The 22148-nt window shown below is 31.1% G+C and overlaps 2 protein-coding genes and 1 non-coding gene across 3 annotated transcripts in view; 2 read left to right on the forward strand and 1 right to left on the reverse strand.

Annotated features, from left to right (window-relative positions):
* Positions 1-22148, reverse strand: part of LOC124419097 — a 361713-nt gene that overhangs the window by 263662 nt on the left and 75903 nt on the right. The gene's annotated exons all lie outside the window — the stretch shown is intronic.
* On the forward strand, positions 380-451 carry Trnaa-ugc. Its single transcript has one exon. It is a non-coding gene; the product is annotated as a tRNA-Ala (tRNA).
* Positions 15724-16750, forward strand: LOC111677424 (signal transducer and activator of transcription C-like). The gene is made up of 2 exons (XM_023438542.2): positions 15724-15820; positions 15944-16750. The coding sequence occupies exons 1-2, from the start codon at positions 15818-15820 to the stop codon at positions 16667-16669; spliced, it is 729 nt and encodes a 242-aa protein (XP_023294310.2). The 5' UTR covers positions 15724-15817; the 3' UTR covers positions 16670-16750.

Below are 22148 nucleotides of genomic sequence, written 5' to 3' on the forward strand. Positions count from 1 at the left end.
CAAACCTTTGGGGTAAATAAAAATATATTAAAGAACGGAAATTACAGATGATGACAATGAGATAAGCAAAAATAAAAGTGATGAATTTTTCTCGTTCGAGTGTTGAAATGTACATACAGAGGAGAAACACCAAAATGTTTTTAATTGACAAAAAATTCTAAAATACCAATTTTATCTAAGTTAAATTTGAAAGCAATTTTGTTGATATTTCTTTCTTTTTCTGTTAAACATTTAAGTGACTCATTAAGCATTTTACTTAACTTTTTATTTTGCTACAATTGTTTGTTCTTTTCTTGAAATTATAATTATTATTTTGGCTGTGATCGCCGTTATTGTTGTGGTGCAGTTGAAAAACTAATTAATCTAATGTCTCACAAGAGGGGATGTAGCTCAGTGGTAGAGCGCTCGCTTTGCATGTGAGAGGCCCCGGGTTCAATCCCCGGCATCTCCAATTAACTTTTTGTTAATTACATTGTATTGTGGTTAAAAATAATATTAGTTACTAGGGTTCTATATTTAAAACGAAAAGTCGACTTTTCGACTTTTTCATTTAATTAAAAGTCGACTTTTTGCATTTTATGAAAAGTTGATTTTTCGACTTTTCGACTTTTTTCATTTAATTAAAAGTCGACTTTTTGACTATAAGTATTTTATAAATAGTCGACTTTTCGACTTTTCCGACATTTCGATTTTTTCGACTTTTTTTGACTACTTTCTACTCTTTTCGCTTTTTTCGACTTTTTTCGACTTTTCGATTTTTTCGACTTTTTGACTATTTCGACTTCTTTCGACTTTATTCCGACTATTTTTTGACTTTTTTCGAGTTTTTTAAAATTGTCGACTATTTTTGACTAATTTCTACAAAAATTTCAAGTTTTCGACTTCTTCCGACTTTTTTCGACTCTTCGACTTTTTTTTCACTTTTTTAAAATTGTCGACTATTTTTGACTTGTTTCTACAAAAATTTCGAGTTTTCGACTTTTTCCGACTTTTTTCGACTTTGAGACTGTTTGTCTTTTCGACTTTTTTCGACTTTTATTAACAAAGTCGACTTTTCGACTTTTTTCACAGACCATAGTCGAGTTATCGACTTTTTTGGAACAAAATAGTCGACTTCGACTTTTTTCAACAAAAAGTCGATTGTTAGATTATTCGAAAGTGATTTATAGAACCCTATTACTTAGTTACGTATTAATTGTTAACAATTAATTGGTTTATAGCGCCCAAAAGTACATAAGTATGTAATTAATATTTTTTATGATATGCGTCAGATAGACAGACAATGTAAAATTTTTATAAAAACTAAAATCTTACTCTTTGTAAATTTTTGCACAAAAGTGCAAATTCCCCGTATTTGCATTATTAATTGCTTTTAGCTCCTCCTAGAGATATTTATATTTCAAACACACTTTTGTCGAGTAATTAATCTTTATAATTTAATAATATTTATACTTGTATCCATTTTTTGCTGAAACAACTACTGAGATCTATAGGTTTTTTGTTTAAACAAGTTTAATTAACTTTATAAAAGCTACTCCTTTGTTTAGAAACTGTGCATCCCGTAAATTTAAAATCTTTAAAAAATCGTCCACAAACAAAAACATGAATTCATTATAAGATAATCCAGGTATTCCCTTAAATAAAACATCATCAAAATTCGCAACAAATTTAGAAAATGAGAACATTGACTCAATTAAGCTGAGATGATGTCAAAATTTTTATAATAAAAAATATAAATTTAGTCAAAAAGTAAGCAGATGAAGTCGACTTTAGAAGTCGCTATATAAACAATTTATTTTTTTGTAGAGTTTTCAGAACAGAAAACTGGTTAAACCAGACGTATACTAACAAACTTGTCAAAAGTACAAAACTACTTTTGATATAGAATAGTCAGTCGTGAACTATTACGGCAGACACTAGCCAGAAACAAACTATACCTACTTGTCAGGCGTAGACTAGTGAGCCGCAGACTTGTCAGACGTAGACTAAACAGACATGGACAAGCCAAATGTAGTATAGTCAGACGTAGACTAGTCAGGCGCAATCTTATAGAATTGTCAGTAAGACGAAAACTGGTTAAACCAGACGTATACTAACATTGAAACATATACTTAGACTTTTCAGAAATAGTTTTGTTAGTCATAGAATAGTCAGTCGTGGACTATTAAGGAAGAGAGTAGTTGGAAGCAAACTATATTTACTTGTCAGGCGTAGACTAATCTGCCGCAGACTTGTCGGACGTAGACATGTCAGACGTAGACTAGTCAGATGTAGATTAGTCAGACGTAGACTAGTCAGGCGCAGACTTGTCAGAGTAGACTAGTCAAACACAGACTTGTGAGACATTTGTCATAGAATAGGCAGTAGTATACTAGTTAAGTGTTAAGCAGACAGGCTAATACTAGACCTTGCAGATCTATACAAGAATTGTTAATCATATGTCAAAATGGTCGAACCGAAATATTTTAGACTTAGAATAGCAAGACATAATTGTCATATACAGACGTAGATTAATCAATGTTAGTCAGACATAGACTTTTTAGACGTACACCAGTAATACGTAGACTATTTTATCGTTGACTAGTGGACGTAGACTTGTCAGGTGCTGACTTGTCATGCGTTCACTAATCAGACATAGACTAGACTAGAATTTAGAATTGCTTAGTTTTGTTAGTCATAGAAACGTCACTTGTGGACTATTGAGGCAGACACTATTCAGAAGCTAACTGTACTAGTCAGGCGAAGACAAGTCAGACATAGCTGAGTCAGACTTAGACTAATCAGCCGCAGACTTGTCCGATGCAGACTAGGATGACATATACAAGCCAGACCTAGTGTAGTCAGACGTAGACTAGTCAGAAGTCGACTTGTCAGACGTAGGCTTGTCATACGTAGACGAGTCAAGCGCAGAACTAGTGTAATCAGACGTAGACTAGTCAAAAGTAGACTAGATAAACGTAGACTAGTCAGAGGTCGACTTGTCAGACGTAGGCCTAGACTAGTCAAGAGCAGACTTGTCAGACTGTTAGTCGGAAGTAGACTAGTCAAGCGTTTAGTATAGAAGAGAATACTAGTGCGAAGACTTATTATGCATAGATTTGCCAGTCGGGCGAATTATCAGACGTAAACAAGTTGATCGTAGACTTTTGAGACATAAACTAGTAGGAACAAAAAAATCAGCAGAATAACTGTAGACCAGCGACAAGGAAATGGTCTAACTTTAAACTTAAAATAAACTCTTCATATCTTTATGAATACGGTGAATAGAAGGCAAATCATGCTAGTTATGTTGGGCATTAAACTTTTGTTACCTTTTTAACTCAGTATAGCGTTCTAGTAGATTAATATTGTTTGTAAAAATAAAAATTTCACATACATTTTATAAAACAATACAAACATTATGTTAATAAGTAGAAAATAAAAGAAATGGCAAATAAAATATATGAATAATTTATTCTATGACGTTTTCATATTGTCTAAAGGGGAGTTTTTTTTCCAATAATTTTATTAATATTTTGTAACGGAAAGTTTATTTAACATTAAACTTAGGGTCAAGAAAAAGAAAACAAAACTTAGATTTAAATAAAATAAATAAATAAATTAACATGATTCTTATGAATATAAACAAAATGTAAAATAATATGTAAATTTAGATTTTAAAGCAGTTTAACACATGTTACAAATTGTTTTAAAAACAAACATTTAATTCAAAAGAAACTGACCTACACTTGCAATAAATCTCTGTTTAAATAACAAACTGCAGTTATTTTGTTTTTTAAAACAGTTAACAGTTTTTTTAAACTTGATTTAAAAATCTCAAAAAAAAAAATATAAATAAATAAACACTTATTCTTATTTAAATGTTAATAAGATTTCAATTATCACATCATAGCGAAACAACTAAGACTTGTGTCTTTAACTTTAAGCAACATTAATGATTTGTGTCTCGTGTTAAGTTTAGACTTTAGCCCCACAAAGAAGATGTAATTGAAAAGGATCTAGATAAATATCTAAAGAGATTAATGAGTTATATAACCTGTAGTAAAAGCTGTGGATTCTCATTTCTCAAGAATATGCTGCTCCGTCAACAACTTAGTTGGTGAGAATTGTTATTATTTATTTAAGTAGCTGCTGGACCAAATGAGTCATCCACGTAGTTTATAATTACCTGATTCTGAATGTCCAAAAATATTCTCATTCCCCACATAACATTAGTTGATAAGAATTTCTATTAAGTAGCTCCTAAACCTTTCAATAAAAATTTCATATGATTCTCCTACCCGGCATTCAAACGAACAATATCCTAAGTGATGTAGAATGTCCAGAAGCAAAATACATTCTCCACAGTCACTTTTCTGAGGTGTCCTATTGCTTAGTTTTTCATCAAAATTTAAATCAGGACTTCCAAGGTTTTTCAGCCAATAGACCTTGTAGGCTGAATTTTTCGTGGAACCGACTTTCAAAGTATGTATCTGGCGGCTTAAGACAAATATGTATGTTTTTGTTATTTCATGAGACTCTCTTCCTTGAAATATATAGCCAAGGTCAAAGCCATCTAATAGTGACATCATCTTAGAAAAATTTCACATAAAAACTTGCATTGAAAAGTAATGAGTTAAAATGCTAATAAAATCTCTTTTCACTAAATTTTGCTTATAAAGAAGTTGTTGAGAAGTTGTTTTGTTTTTAATATTGTTTTTTTTATTGTAAAACACAATTAAATGAAATGAGCAAACAAAATGACAAAGCCAAAACAAGTAAGCAAGTATAGTCGGACTTGGCCGACTATATGATACCCTACACCAGTTATGAATATTAAATGTGGTTTATTTTTCATAATAAAGCATTTATCTTGAAAATTACCTTGATTCCCATTTATTTAAGAAATTTATTGAAAAACTTATTTTATAAAGGAGGCTTAATATGGGGGATAGGAGCAAATATGGAACGATCTGGATAAAATTTGCTGGATAGATTTGAATTTATACGATATTTATATAATATATATAATATTTGTCTGTGCTAAATTTGCAGATATTCTTCACTTTCTGAAGGGGGCTCAAATGAAGTCTGATAATTTCGAAATTTGGCAAGGTTATCAAGGCTTGTATCTCGTATGTATCTCGAACTTTCATCGAGATACATTTATATTTTACATAATTATGAGCTCAAAAGCTCTTTTCTAGGGGTTCAGTTGTATGGGGGCCAGGTGAAATAATGGACCGATTTTAACAATTTTCAATAGGCTTTATCCTTAGGTCAAAATATACGTATATTCCATATTTCGTTTTCCTAAAAATTGCGACCTGTACTTTGATAACAACGTTTACATGGACACGCGGACGATCGGACGGACGGACATCGTTAAATCGACTCAGAAAGTGATTCTGATCGGTATACTTTAAGGTGGGTATATTACTAATATTTTAATGCGTTACAAACATCAGCACAAACTCAATATACCCTCCCCACTAAAGTGGTTTAGGGTATAAAATGTATGAACTTCTATATCAGATTCATTAGAAAGTCATTACTACAGTACTTCAAGTATTGCAGACGGTAAGTAGAAGTCATTGAAAAGTAAGTATTTATCGAAGTACCAGCCATCACCGAGTTTTTGCTGGGTAGTTCTGGTACGTTCATTTCCCTCTAGGAAGTTAATATCATCTAACTTCTTTTTATGTTGTTATTGTTTTATTTAACATCTTGCTTTACCCCTTATCACAACATCAAAAAACAAACCACTGAAAAATATGTGTCAAAATGACATCAAATGTCATCTCTTGTTTAAAATGCAAATATATGTATGTATTTCTTGTCCATTTTTTTAATATTTGCAATAAAAGTTTAGCGCATTTCAGCAAAACATTGAAAATAAAACGCATGCCGGTATATTAATTTTTTTTTTGTGTTGATGTGTGTCTTTTTCGAAATCTTGCTTATTTGAAATTTAATAAGTAAGAAACTGAAGTTCAGCATGGCCTACCCTAAGGTGCACTACATCAGTTATTTGAAAAAAATTTTAAAATTGGTTTAGTTTTTACAAAAAAGAAAAATGGTTTTTAGAAACGTGATTCTATGTTTTGGATCATGTTATTTTTTGAGAAAATGTAGCTGCGGGTAGGGTCAAATAAGGCCCTTATTAGTCTTTTAGTCTTTGCACTACTTTGTTATTTAATTTGAAAGGAGGATGTATGTTCCACCAAATTCTAAAGAATACTCCTAGGCTACAATCGGATCTACGCTTTCATAGGTCCTGTTGTGTCGCAAAATAACAGACCGTTTTCAACCAGTTTTTACCTGAACTTTTAATCGGTGATTCTAAGAAAATGTATATACATTTCGATAGTATGACCAATACAAACTTCAGCACAAGCCCATAATACCCTATAGTGGTGTAGAGTATAAAAATCATTTAAAATATAAATATTTATGCGTTCGGCTTCATTCATGACAACGCACTACAGAGGTAGATGACTTTTATGATTAAAAAACGTTTAATGTCTAGAAAAATAATTATACATAAATTCATATTTGAATCTTATGGTCTTTAAAAGATATTTGGTTAATGGCCCCGTTAAATACAGGGCAGTAAGATGCATATGCTTTTATCTAAGATTTTAAAAAGTGTGATTTTGCAAAGAATGATAGTGAAATAAATAATAAAGGAAATTGAGTTTTAAAGATTATTTGTATAGCACGTGTGACATAAATATTTACTTCCGCTTTAACTGATTAAGGAAAAAAATCATTAAAATTAGCAGAAATTTCTTTAAAATTAATTTTATTAAAAATTCAAAATATTTTTATGTTAAAAAAGATACATGCTATCAAATATGTTAATTTTTATACATACATATTTGGCTTTAATGATAATTTTTTGTTCATTTTTAAAGTTTATATAGAATTTTTTTGTTATCCTTTTTTTCAAAATATCAGAATAGCATCATACTTTTTAACCAGTTTGTTTCTTTTTAACATCAACAATATATTATTTTGTATAATTTTTTTATTTATTTCTAATAAGAAATAAACAAGCTTATGGAAATTAGAAAAGTTATAAATTCATTTAGAAACGTTTTGATGTGAATAGTAAGAATAATAGAATGACTATGTAAATTATTTCAAAATGATGTCACAATCATAAAAAAATTTTATATGCTTAATATTATTAATTTTTATTAGCTTTATTAATGAAAAATTATTTATAACATTTTGTTTATTTATTTATGTAGAAGATGAAGAAAAATGGAATAATTTCGAGATAGATTAAGAAATTTTAAATTATTTATTAAGGAATATTTAAGCATTTATTAAATAAATACAAATTGGGCTGAAGTAAGCAAACATGAGTAATATCTGTATAGAAAAAGTATCTAGAGGAATTTTTGTAGTAAAAGAAAATCTTACTATATAAATATCTCTATAAAAAAGCTTCTCATAACATGAGCACAGCTCTTTCAATAGAGACATAATTATAAAAGTTAATTTTGTTCCATCATATTTAAAAATTTCTTCCAATATGAAGAATTATTTGTATTATATGTCAATGGATCTGGCTTATCGATAATGCTGTCATATCAATAAGACAGACGGACCCCTTTGACATTTTTGTGGGATTTATATAATCATTGACATTGACCAACAAGCTAACAATGATAGAAGACATTCAGACAGACTGGCAATAATGGGCGGGGCAAATTAAACCGACAGATGAATAGTATAGAATAGTAAAGCAGAAAAATAGTAGGCGTGGCAACTTCTATAAGAATTAAATATTAAAATTTATATATTTGAAAAACTATAACAGATAGAGTCCTCGAATATGACAATTTACAACAAAAATCGATGAACCAGCAATAGTGGGCGTGGCACCTTTGATATAAATGAAAACTTAAATTCCTATATTTAGCAATCTATAAGGACTATAGCCCTTTTGCATAGGCAACTATGACATTCATCGAAACTTTGGGAAAACAAGAATGGAATAGAATGAACCCGTGGGCGTGGTACATACGGTGGCGTGTCATTTAGTCCAATGACATAATAGACCTTATGACACACTACAAATGTCCATTGACATTATGTCACTTTTTTAAAATGTTTAAAATTTAAGAAAGGAACACGCTTATCCAAAAAGATTTGTTCTTAAATTTTGTGTATGTTACATTTTGGACTCCTATTGAAAAGTGTTCTGGATAGCCGGCCTTCGGCCCGGTGCAGGGGTTTCAAACTCTGCGGTATTTCTAACACTGACTTCGCTAAATTAAGCCTTTTCTGATAAATGGACTCTTTGAAATCCATGGGTTTTATGTCCAATTGCTCATGGACATTGTGACACTTTTGAAATTGTTGTAACGTCCATGGACATTATGACTCAATTTAGTATGTCATTATGACACAGGCACATACACCCCCTACAAATTAAAACAAAAATTCCAATAGGTAGGAAACTAGAGTCCTTTTGCATGGGCAACTATATTATCCATTGGAACATTCGAAAACCACAGATGAAATAGAATGAGAACGATTTCCAACTTCCATATGAGTTAAATACTAAAATTGAGATACTGTAGTTCTTAAGTTTCGTGCAAATAACTTTAGTATTAATATAAATATTTGGAAAAACAAATTGGCAAACTATCAGTGGGCGTGGCACCTATAATACAGAGTAAAAATGTGTTTATCTGGGAAACATAAGCATATTTTATAGAAATGACAAATTTGACACAGATTGACTTCATTAGTAACATTCCTTTCCATAAAATCCAGACATTATGATCATTACATAATGTCTGGATTACAAAAAAGTAGTATAATAAGTCCTCTTAGATGTAAATCTATAGATGCTATTATTTACAATGATTATTTTCTTTATTACTTGTAAGAGCTTACCACGAGAAAGTACTTGCCACCAATGACATTTCAAATGTGAAAGTAGATTGATGAAGGATGGGGAAATAACGACCAAACTTATATATTGTTTTTAGCTTAGCCACTAGTTTTAACTAGTTAGTAACAGCTCCCTTTCATGTTCGTACAATATACATACATATTTACAAATTACCAAAATTTTTGCAATATTTAAAGCTTCAAATTTTAACCTTGTACTAATTCCTATACAAGCCAAAACAACCAACAATTGACGGCATAATACCGACAAATGCTCTTTATCTATTTATTTTTGCATACAATTAAGTCATACATACATCTGATGAGGAGAAGGTGTTTTAATCAAATGACATTTAATGTAAGACGTCAACGTATTATGGCAGTTTGTATTTTAAAGCAAATACTCAGGTAAGGTGTTGCGGTTGAAATGTTTATTTTCAGTGGCCAATAAACATTATTTGATTTTTGTTAAATAAAAAACAAAACAAATTATAAAATAAATAAAACCATTTTGAACAGAAATAGACAACAAAATAAGACTTAAGTAAATAAAGGTTTGTTTGAACACAAAGCTGTTCAAAAATTTAAATTAAAAAAAAAACTTTTCAAAAATTCGATTAAACTGAACTAATCGCTATTTGTACCCTACAGCTCTTTAATTAGTTATAAATATCGAAATTAAGACAATATTCATGATCGGTGTAGGGTAACAACTAATGGTAAGGTAGGCCATTATCGACAATATTTTTTTTTTGTTAATTTTTGTTAAATTGCAAAAAAATACATGAATTTGCTGTTGTAAAGTTTGTCGATCATTCGGTCAGTAATACAAGTGACAAGCCCCTCACTAAAGTGTGAACGCACTTTAACAATTTTTTATTTTATTTTATCTTTTCTTGCTATTGCAATATTGTTTTGTTTAAATAATTAACTAACAAATTGTATGTATTGAAAATAATAGCTTATTTATTTAAACGAATATTAATGACCATTTAAAATTAAGTAGTAAGCAGAAAAAGAAACAGTCAAGTCTGGACAATATGAAGACAATAATATCTAATAACTTAATTAATCTTCTTCACTTTAGCTCTCTCATACTGTCACATGCAATTTAACACATATTTTAATTGTTAAGCGTGTTTATCTTCAACCAATTGAATGTATTTACTTCCGTATTTCTTTAAGTATTTATTGTCGAAAATTTGTTAAAATCAACATTTGTTGTTGACATAATGGCTGCTGACAATGGTGAAGATATACTGAAAGCTATGTAAATACATTGAGCACAATTTGACAGCTTTGTCCACTTTGTCAAACAGCGCTAATAAGATAAATTCCCTATGGCAAAATATTTTAATCAAACTTCACACAAGAGTGATAGAGCTTAAATGAAAACAAAAATAATTTTTAACTTTTTTTTAAAAGTAAACTCAAAAGCTAGGCATAGATAGGTAGATAGATAGATATATAGATAAGTAGATAGATAGATAGATAGATGGATAGATAGATAGATAGATAGATAGATAGATAGATAGATAGATAGATAGATAGATAGATAGATAGATAGATAGATAGATAGATAGATAGATAGATAGATAGATAGATAGATAGATAGATAGATAGATAGATGATAGATAGAAGGTACATAAGCTTTTTGATAATTATGCCACACTGGCGAATGGATGCCGCCATCCTAATAGATACCCTCCTAAAGGGGGTGCCCTCAAAAGAGGTATAAGTAGAAGAGTGAGGTTCGTATATCCCTGAATCAAAAATCCAAGAGAGTCTGTTCCATATTGGGACGGCTCTCTGGTCTGCGTCTGACCCCAAGAGAGAAGGCAGTAAATATAACAACCCCTCTTTATAGCATTAAGATCGAGATCAGTAAGATCATATTTATGGTATATCTAGAAAGCGGGAACCCTGGACTGACGGTTGTGGTATTCTAGAACCAGTATACGTCGAGGTGAAACTCTACGGAAACCGCTTCTAGGCTAGTACTAAACACGCCTTTTCGTATTAAAATTTGGCAAGTTTTAATGTGCGCTCCAAGTTCGTCAGTTGGTAGTTAAGGCTTGGAAGATGTTACCCGACTAACACGGACCCGTCAATGGCTTTAAACCTCATAATGACCTGACTACTGCATGGCCTCACATCTGACATATCGTTGGAGATAGCGTTGAGTTTCACTTATTTAATAATATAATTCAATAGTTCCAAAAAGTCAAACAGATTAAAAGTCGGAAACACATAATCCTACTAAATATTTGTATTATTATTTTTTGTATAATCCTTATAATCCTAAGCGTCTTTCTACAAATATCAAAACTTTTAAAACAAAAGAAACAACAGTATGAATAAAATCAACAAGATTAAAAAAATAACATTTTTTTCCGAAATATAAATAAAACTAATTTTGGTTATTAAGTACGATTAACAATAAATCGAGTTGTGATATTTCTTTGGCTTTTATATTGGCCACATAAATCTTCTGCAAAATCAATGTGTTAATTAAAAAAATTAAACCAAAAACAAACAAAAATATCGACAAAAATTTCTCAAACTTAAAAACCCGTTTTTATACCCTACACCACTATAGTGGGGAGGGTATTATACGTTTGTGCTAATGTTTGTAACATACAAAAATATTGGTCCAATACCCACCTTAAACTACCGATCGATTCAGAATCATTTTTTGAGTCGATTAAGAAATGTCCGTCCGTCCGTCCGTCCGTCTGTCCGGCTGGCTGGCTGTCCATGTAAACCTTGTGCGCAAGGTACAGGCCGCAATTTTCAAGATAATTTGATGAAATTTGGACCAAGCATGTTTTTTGGCACAAGGACGAAGCCTATTGAAAATGGTTGAAATCGGTCCATTATTTCACCTAGCCCCCATACAACCGTACCTCCCGATTTGAACTTTTTATGCTATAATTACGTCAAATATTCTGCTATCTCTTTAAAAATTGGCACAAATAAGTTTTATATAAGTATAAATGATACTGCAGATTTTCGTAAGGATCGGCCTATATTTGACCCTAGCCCCCATACAAACCCCCCTTCAAAAAATGACTTAAGCGTCTAAAATTGACTTGTAACCATTTGTATCGCAATGAAACTCAACAAAACTAACTGTTATTTAAAAATATATCCTTTTCCCAAATTTACCGAGGATCGGCCCATATTTGACCTATATAAAGCCTCATTTAGAAATTTTAGTTTTTTATCAATAAATGGCTTAAATATTTTGGAATTATGGTAATATTCAACATAAAAGTTTCTTTACAAAAAATAAAAATTTTATAAAAGTAAAAATTGTAAAAATATACTCATGGTGTAGGGTATCATATGGTCGGCCATGCCCGACTATACTTTCCTACTTGTTTGATACCAACTTTTTGCATGTTGAATAATAAGGGGAAGTTAAGAAGTCTTTTAATTTTATGCAAGAATAACAAATAATATTACATGAAATTTAAAAAAAAACTTGTATAAATTAATGATTTTTTAATGATATTACATCATTAAGAAGAGTGTATGTAGTATATGTTTTTGTTATTTCTCTAGTAAATTGATGTGGTAAGTAATTTAGCTAATTTAACTGTGTTGTGTAAACAAATGAGAACTTGTATGATATGTCGGAGTTTAGAATTGGTTATTCCTAAATTACTTCTGTAAAAGGCAGTGGATATTTGAAAGGGTCTATTCTTGTTTTAAATTGACAGAATTCTTTCATAAATTTTGTAAAAACCGGTAGCTGTTTTCATCGACAAAACACCAGATACGTTCGATGTTCATTTTCTTATTAAACAATTTGAAATGGATTTCTCGTAGTTTAATTTAATAGTCCCACTTAATTATTAATCTTTTAGAAAGTGAATCTTATTGGTTGACAATTAAAATTTACCGGCAAAATAATATTGTTAAATAAAATTGTTTAATGCTAATAAAAACGTTTTTAATTTTATGTTGTTGTTTTTAACAATTGACCAGGCAATTTCAAACACTGAATCGGTCCTCCTTTGTTCTTTTTTTAAGATAACTGAACTGTACATAAGATCAAAATCGATTGGAAAACATTCTTTATTCAGTCCCAGGAAAAACTTACATTGAAAATAAATGAGTAAAAACGCTAATAAAACCACTACTTCTTTATTAGCATTTAACTCATTATTTTAACACGGTGATGTCATTGGAGGCAAGTACTTCTACGATCGCTTACAAATAGGGAGTTAAAGAAGTATACTTTGCTTACAAAGAAGTTGTTGAGTAAGTTGTTTAATAATAAAAAGGAGCCAGTGATAATATGATCCAGGGACTTTGGTTTGTTAGTTAAATGTTCTACTCACTGCACCACTGCTTACCTACTTTATTGCACGTCAAATAATGATTTCAACTATTTTCAATAGGCTTCGTCCATGGGACAAAAGAAGCTTATGTGCCAAATTTCATCCAATTATCCTGAAAATTGCGGCCAGCCTCTAAAGTAGTGTAGGGAATAATGACAAAGCCGAAAATAAAGTATTTCTATTTCAGATTAAAAGAATTAATTACACGAGTACTTCAATGTAATGCAGACGGCAAGTAAATAGTCATTAAAAAGTAAGTGGTTATGGAAGTATAACCCATTACCGAGTTTTTTCTGGGATTCTTTTTCGAGACAAAAACAAAACAAAACAAGTCAATTTCAAAAACTCATTCCGGAAATGTGAGAGTTTTTCACATCCATATGGATGGCCTCTGTTGATTCGGCAATAGCACCATGTACAAAATTGTCTTGTCTGTCTAGTATGAACAGAATAAATTCTGAAGATTTCTGAATTCAATCCATTTATCTGACACATTCATTGAGAAATAATTGGACAGTTTCATTCTATGACTACGGATAGGAGAGCATTGTATAACACCTTTATAACTCCATTTATTTTCCTTCGTATTCAATTGACATCAATCCCTTCCCAACGCTCAGACTATTTTACAAAAAAAAAAATCCTGAAAGTTTCTAAATTCTACCCATCACACTTCTTATTTATCCAACACATTCATCGAAATATAATTGTACACATTTATTTTATGTGTAAGGGTTGAAGAGGATCTTATAAGTCCATCAACCCATTTCCAATGCATAAGTCATTTCACTAAGCTATATCTGTTGTCTTTTCGGCAACAGCACACGAAATATAGATTCCACAGCGAATCAGTATTTTACGCAAAATTTAAACAAGTAATAAATTATAGTCGGTCGAGGCCGACCACATAATACTCCACCTGTTACAAAAAGAAAAATGTGATTTAGTTTTCATTATAAAATATTTAAGTACCTTGCCTCAGATATACTTATGAATAAAACTGGGGACATTTAAGTAAAATTTTAAAGGGGGCTTTTATAGGGGCCCCTTCAATTATAGGGTCAAACAAGGCCTTTTAATTATAGAGTTCATGAGGGTCATCAAAGCAAGTATAGAACTTGATTTTGTAGCTTTTTGTCGAGATACGAGGGTTTAGTTGTATGGGGGCAAAGTGAAATAATGGACCGATCTTAACCCTGGGACAATAGAAGATCATATAGCAAATTTTATTGAATTATCTTCAAAATTTCGACCTGTAGATTGATTACAATGTTAACATGGACGGACGGACAAACAGACGGACATAGCAAAATCGACTTTAAGTTGGGTATAGGACCAATATAATTGTGCGTTACAAACATCAGCACAAACACACTAAGTGGTGTAGGGTATAACACAGCCATCAAGTGTACACTGAAGATGGGTACTCAGGTTCGGCAACATGTGCAATAATTCCAAGTAAAGGTCGAGAATAGAGTTACTAGTATCAATTTTTTTACCCTGGTATTGCGGTCACACCATGATGGGGAAGAATAGCAAGGTAACATGAAATACAAAGAAATATTAGAATACGTTACTTTGAAAACGACAAAACCCTGCTTGATAGTTAATTACACCTTTTGAATTACACAACATATGCAAATACCCGTTAACATCCGCCGGTATTTTTTTTAATACCCAACTATTTAGTTTATATTCTTGATAATTAATGAACATGTTAATATAGCATTAATTGTTTATTGACATGATTTATCTAACATTCTCTAAAAATTATAAAATAAAAATAGATTTTGTATTTTTAAATTCTATAAAACAAAACGATTTGTAAAGTAGCACAAGAAGCAGGAATTATATTAATTTTTAATTGCTAAAGTTCATAAATTGACCAGAAAAACAAAAAATGATAATAAATTTTAAAATATAAAAAAACTTTCAGTTCAAAATATGTATCACGATCAGGTGTATAGTAGAGGGAAGAGGTAATGGGTTAATTTTGAAATTTTGATTTTTTGAAAGTTCATCTTCTTTTTAATATTCATGTTATAAAGATTTATTTATTTATATTGATGTTTTTAGTAGTTGGTTGTTTTATATTTTAACAACTGGTTTTTGATTTGTTTTTATAGTTTTTTTTTTTGACTTTTTTACTTTTTGTTTTGTAGGCTTTTAACTCAAAAACGCCATCAATTTATAAGCATATGAGACTTTTTTACACAAAAAAGATTTTTGAAAAACAGAAACTAAAACAAATATTCTTATAGAGTTTAAAGTTTTTTTGCCTTTTGGCAAACGAAAAAAAATTCTTAATTAAATAAGATTTTGTGAATATTTTAATTTTTGTTTGTTTTTTTGATTTTTATTTTCTTATGTAGTTTATTACGTTTACAGAACACCTTTGAAAATTTGTTTTAGTTTGGCTTTAATGAAATGCTGAATAATTTGCTTGAGATATTGATTTGTTTTATACGCCATGCCACATATGTATAAATAGTATGGTCAAGAGCTATTTAGAATATCAGTTCTGGATTCAAAGTCTTTGGATTAAGTCGCAGAAATTTTAAACAATCTTTAACAAAATGGTAAGTTGTAAAGAATTTAGAAGATTTCAAGTGTAAACTTATTACATTAAACATTAATGTGTGTTATCAATAGCAAATAGCATTTTATAAGCATTTAATAACATTTTCTTTTCATTGTTTTAGAAATTCGCTATTGTTGCTTTGGCCCTTTTGGGTGTTGTTGCCGCCGATGTCTCCCACTTGAACAACATGTACTTGCCTCCCGTACTTGCTGGTTTGGCACCCAAACAACATGTTTCTTATGCTCAAGAAGCCCAAGAAATTCCCCAAGCCCCTGTCCAAGAAGTAGTTGATAACTCTGTTGTCGAAGCTGCTCCCGCTCCTCAAGTACATGCCGCTGTTGCCCATCATGTTCAAGCCGCTGCTGCTGTTGCCCACAAAGTTCACGCTCATGTTCAACAAGCTGTTGCTGCTACTGTTGAAGCCGATGCTCCTGCCGCTCCCGGCTCTGAAGTCTACCAATCTACCCACCAACAAGCCGAATACTACACCCAATTGAGCCAACAACAAGAACAAGAACAACAACAAGTTCAAGAACCCGAACAACAATACTACACCGGTTTGGTACATCATGAAGGACAAGAAGCTTTTGAACAACATGATGAAGTTGCTGCTCCCCAACAAGCTGCCGTTGAACAACACCAATACCATCATGTTGAACATCACGCTGAACCCCAACAATCTGCTGTTCATGTTGAACACCATGTAGCTGTTTCTGCTCCTGTTGCCCAAGAAGTCCAAGCTGACTATGCTGGCGAACAATTCGCTTCCGTCTCTGTAGGTTCCTCTGCTTCCTCTTCCTCTGGAATTGATACCCAATATGCTGCCAATGGTGGTTACGTTTATTAGATTTAGTCCCTATAGAATTTAAACAAAAAGTTATAAAATAAATTAATAAAAATTATAAAAAAAAAACTATTATAACACAAATTTACAGTTCCCGCTTTTGTCTTTAATCATGTTTCACATCAATTATGTACGTTCAGCCTTGGCTTCATTGTTTCTTTTTTAAAATAAGTGTCATCTTTTTGTTTTGGTCACAGGAAATTCCTTTCGCTAGCAATATTGTCCATGTTAAAGACTGTTGCCAAGCCAGACGTCCATTCCCTTTTCATTTATCTTGTTTGACCGTAACGAATGAAGCCTCTTTATTTTTAAAACCCGTTCTTTAAAAACACACCTCTATTAAATTGCAATCGACTTTAAATCAACACAAAAGACTTCTGTTTTGTGTTGTGCCAAAAGTTTAAAGTTTACAGTCGAGTTTAATTATATTGAAGCACCGTTTTATTTTAGTTATTCTTCATCACATTCGCAAAGTTCATTGCTCTATTCGATTAGTTGTTTAATCGACTGAATGCAAAAAGTTTTAATAAAAATATAACACAGAAGATTTATTAGATCTTTCCGCTTGGATCATCACATCACACTCTCCTAAGAAACTCAAGAAGTAAATAATTTTTAAATTAACATTAACATGGACCCATTGTTACTAGTTGGTTATGGCTTTCTCATAAGACAGCTCCCTGTAACTCCACTTTCAGTTAAACTACTTTGTAGAAGTAGTATTGGGGTCTACTGGGGTTCTTATATTGTCATCATAGCACTAAAGTAGAGTTTATCTTCTGATTATTGGTTTTAACGATTCTTTCGCCATAATGTACCGTTTTTCTGTAAAACTATTGTCTCTTAACCCTGCTAATATTTGATGTGACAGTGCTGAACCAAGTGAAATGGAATTATTAAGAAAGTTCATCTTGAAATTTACCGATGTTTGATTAAAAACCAATTTCATTGAAATGTACAAAATACGAGATAAAATGCTTCTCATTTTCTCTACCACTATCCGGTGCTTCTGTATCGAAGATTCAAGACGCTTTGAAATTATTATTAATTCCACTTTACAAATTTTCGAGAGATAAACATCAGAAGAATAAAAGACTTCGTTAGTTTCGTTACAATGAACTAAATACTCTGACAACTGTGACAGTATAGAAGATTCAAGACGCTTGGAAGCTACTACTAGCTCCACTTTACACATCATCAGGAGATAAACATCAGAGGTATCGAAGATTTCGTTTCGTGCGACTGAATGGTTTGATAAAGAAATAATAATGAACTGACGAAAGCGGCTTAATACTACGAGATGAAATCGGCCCTATATTCTCTACCACAATCCTGTCCTGCCGAAGAATCAAGACGCTTAGAAACTACTACTAGTTCCATTTGACAAATGGTATCACATCTTTTCTAATGCTTAAGTTCCCATAACAGTATCCGATCTTTGTGAATCAGCAATTCGAAATGCTTAATAACTAAAACTTTTTCGACTTTGCGATTTGACTTAACGTTTCATTATTCCAAGTTGTCTTATGGGATTTTTTTCGCTCAAATTTTTAGTGTAGCCTTCGCTGCTTTTTATAGTTTTGCGATAATTGGGTTAACTATATCGCATTCTTTTTCACTTTAAAAGTAATACGATCGCTGTTTTTGTTACCAATTATTCCCAATTATTCCTCAGGGAGAGTGTTTGATTAAAGATTTTTAGATTCCAGTAAGATCTTACCTAATATCTTACCTTGTCATCTGATATTGAACTAATTGTCTTCTACTCTCGGTAAATATGTTAATGCCTTTTTTATATTAATCAAATTTGCGTATTCCGTTATTTCTCAGACTTCTCTCCTGGAAGCTAGTATTGTGAAAAGGCATTTATATGTCCGCAATTTAGAGCCATCTAGGTAGCAATGGATTATTATAGGTATTAGTAATCATGACCTTGATATTCTGTCTGGGATCAGTGTTTCAAAGTTCCCGACATATTCTCTGTCTGGTAGGCGAATGAGCAGATCTGATGTTTGTATATAACTGATCAAAGGCAGTTCGCATGAAGTTACGAACCGTTCGTATCTATACGTTTATAAAGGAGAAGTATCAAGCAACGTTTCTGGAGCCTTGCTGAACATAATGCTCATGTCCTCACTTATACTGAACACTCCGTAGTAATTTGTTCAAAGAAGCCCGCCAGATTAGATTTACTGTTGTTTTGCCAAATAATTTTAGAGTTTATGACAGCGGTTTTAAAAGCCTGGATTACATTTATATCCGCCTATATCCTTACCTAACCTTACTGCACCTAATTACATGTTTCTTACTGCACTGATACACACTAACCAGACAATGTATAACAATTACCTGAAGTTCACGATCAGCTACACGTGTGCAAGCATACATTCAAGTACTCATGAACCAATGTTGCTGCGTCAGCATTTTAATGAACAATTCATATATCCCAAAAAGAATTGTGTTTTTTATTTCACACAACTTATTTACGATTTTATGTTGTATGTTGTACACAATGTGGCATTATGATGTAATAATTAAGCTGAAAATAACGATTAATACGAATTCGCTACAAGTGTCTTATGTTATGATGCATGCAGAATTATTGTTCAACTTTTGGTTAAACAATCTATCTTCCATTAACTTAGTCATCATAGAGTTTAATAAAGCTTACGCATCATTTTAGTATTTACTTAAAGCTAGTCTAGTTCTAGTTTAGTTTTTTTTATATAACATATTTATGACAAAATTTATAAGTTTATTAAAGTTTATTTAAAAATGATTTACTATGTAGTTTTTTTAATGAGCATAGAAATTCATATTTCAGAATATGAATCAAGAACATAAACTGGTTTACAAAATTTAGTACCAAAGGAAATTATAAAAAAATTACAACTCGGAAGCTTTAATTCATTAATAAAATAAACTCATAAATGTGGTTGTATCTCTAGAATATAGTACTATATTGGTTGTCATAGTTAAAACTACAAATTTAGGTGTGTTTCATTAATTAAAATTGCATTCGAACATAGTGTTTATCATGTCAGAGATTTGGGCAATTATCGACATCATCATGTTAATTTGTTTTCATTGTCAAATTATTCTCATATATAATTATGGTCGTATAAGAGTTATTATGAGAGATTTTTTATCTATTAAGGTCGAATAGTTAATTGTCGTTATTTAATAGGTCTTTAACTTTGTTGTTGTTCTTGGTCAGCTTAAGCATAAAATCCTAAGTGTTTTTTTTTTAGGTCTTGATCTTTTTGATGATCAAGGTTTCGTTAGGGATTCACGTACTTCGTCGGATCAAATAGTGATAATATGTTTCATCGATTTTTATTTCAAACTCGATTTTACTTCAAGAACATATGGCGTGTTCTCTTTCTTACTAAAGTTTAAAGGAACTGTATAGGAGAAAATTAAAACAAGTATGAATGTATAGTCGGGCATGGTCGACCATATGATACCCTACTCCAGTCAGTAAGTTAAAAATGTAGATTATTTAAAAAAACAAATTAATGTTTTTTTTTTACTTTATTCCAGAATATTTCTACTTATTGTTGGCAAAAAAGAGATTTTCTACAAGAGGGCTTATAGGGGAGTAGGGGTAAATAGAGGTCTATCCTTATAAATGTTTGTGAGTTATTGGTTGGTCAAAGTTATTTATGTAGAATTTAATAGTGTTATTAGTGTTTGTAAGAGAATTTTGATCTTCAAGTCATTTTCTGAAAGGTAGTTTGTATGAGGCCTAGGGTCAAATGAGACCCGATCATTACAAAAATCGCTTGTATTTTTAAAGTTCTATAAAACAATTTTGCCGATTTTTGTTGACATAATAGAACATTTTACGTAATTGTAAGTACAAAGGCCCTATTCAGGAGTACGGTTGTATAGAGGCTAAGCGAAATAATGAACCGATTTTAACCATTTTTAATAGAATACGGATCAAAGAAGAGTATGTTCTAAACTTCATCAAATTATCTTGAAAATTACGACTTGTAGCGTGCGCACAAGGTTTATATGGATACAAAGACAGACAGACAGACAAACGGACGGACGAACATAGCTAAATCTACTCAGCAAGTGATTATGAGCCGATAAACCTAATACCGTCTTCACTACAGTGGTGTAGGATATAAAAAATAAATTTACAAAGGTTCAGGCAAGATCCTTGAAAACATCTTTGTCTATTAACCTGCATTTTTAAAAGTTTTATATTTTAAAAGTAATAATAGTTCGAGATAACCAAAAGTTCTTTTAACTGATTTAAGTAATCAACAAAATAACTATAGTTTCGATCACTTGTATTTCTGAGTCATGATTGCAGAATTTAAGTGAAAAAAACTCTGTGTGTAGAGTGAATATTTAATAGCGTCCAAATGTAGTGCTGAATTTATTTCTACTAACTTTTATGGTTTTAAAAATAAGCAATTTATAAACAAATTGTTTGTTATTAAAATAACTAACAACCGATCAAAATCATGACGCAGATTTCTGGTTTCAAACAAATCTATTACAATTCATCAAAAAAGTTCCGTTCAATTGTTGGTTAAAATGCACAAAATGTTTGATGTTTAAATTGCTTTTATAGCTGATCATGAACAATAGCTGTAAGAGTTAGTAATGAAGTCTACAATGAACAAAAACAAAAAGAAATAGCAACTAAAAATGGAAGGTACTATGGGCAAGGTTATATCACCCGCTGCACATTTACATTGTGATTGATACATGATGATTACGAGAGTCCAGATAAACATACTAAAAACGACTTGACCGAATTATGTGGCTGAAAGTGAGAAATTTTTGATAAAAAAAAAACAGAAAAAGAAGAGAAGTTGCTGAAAAAGAAGATATTCAATATACTCAATACTTGCAGTAGTATCTGCAGAATATTTGCGTCCGCAGGTTATCACAAATAAAAAGACTTAAACTCTTCGTTACCGATTTCTTAATACATTTTGTGTGTTGTTTCATATGCCGGTATTGTTTTCTTCTTTTTTATTGTTATTGAATTGTATTTATTTTATTCATTAAGTAAAACCTCAATTGAGACACTTTTTTTGTTGCTAATTTACTTGAAGTTCATAGATCCATCCATCCATTCATTAATCGTCAGGTTTTCTGTGTAGTTTCAGTGTTTTTTAATTTTTTGTATAAAAAATGTAAATGACCAACGTTTTATATTGTTTCTTTTTTCGAAATATCATGTTATTAATGAAGTTGTGATTTAAAGAAATAACGCCTGTAAAATACATAGTTCAAAAGTTTTGATCAAATTTAACCCATTGCATAAAGTACATAATCTAGTCTACCTTGTACTCCATGGTATAGTCTATTTAGTTAGATACAGTCTAATCTATAGCCTAGTCTATAGTATAGTCTAGTCTATAGTATAGTCTATAGTCTAGTCTATAGTCTAGTCTATAGTATAGTCTATAGTCTAGTCTATAGTCTAGTCTATAGTATAGTCTATAGTCTAGTC

Source organism: Lucilia cuprina, chromosome 3 (assembly GCF_022045245.1).
Source record: "Lucilia cuprina isolate Lc7/37 chromosome 3, ASM2204524v1, whole genome shotgun sequence".
NCBI lineage: Eukaryota > Metazoa > Arthropoda > Insecta > Diptera > Calliphoridae > Lucilia > Lucilia cuprina.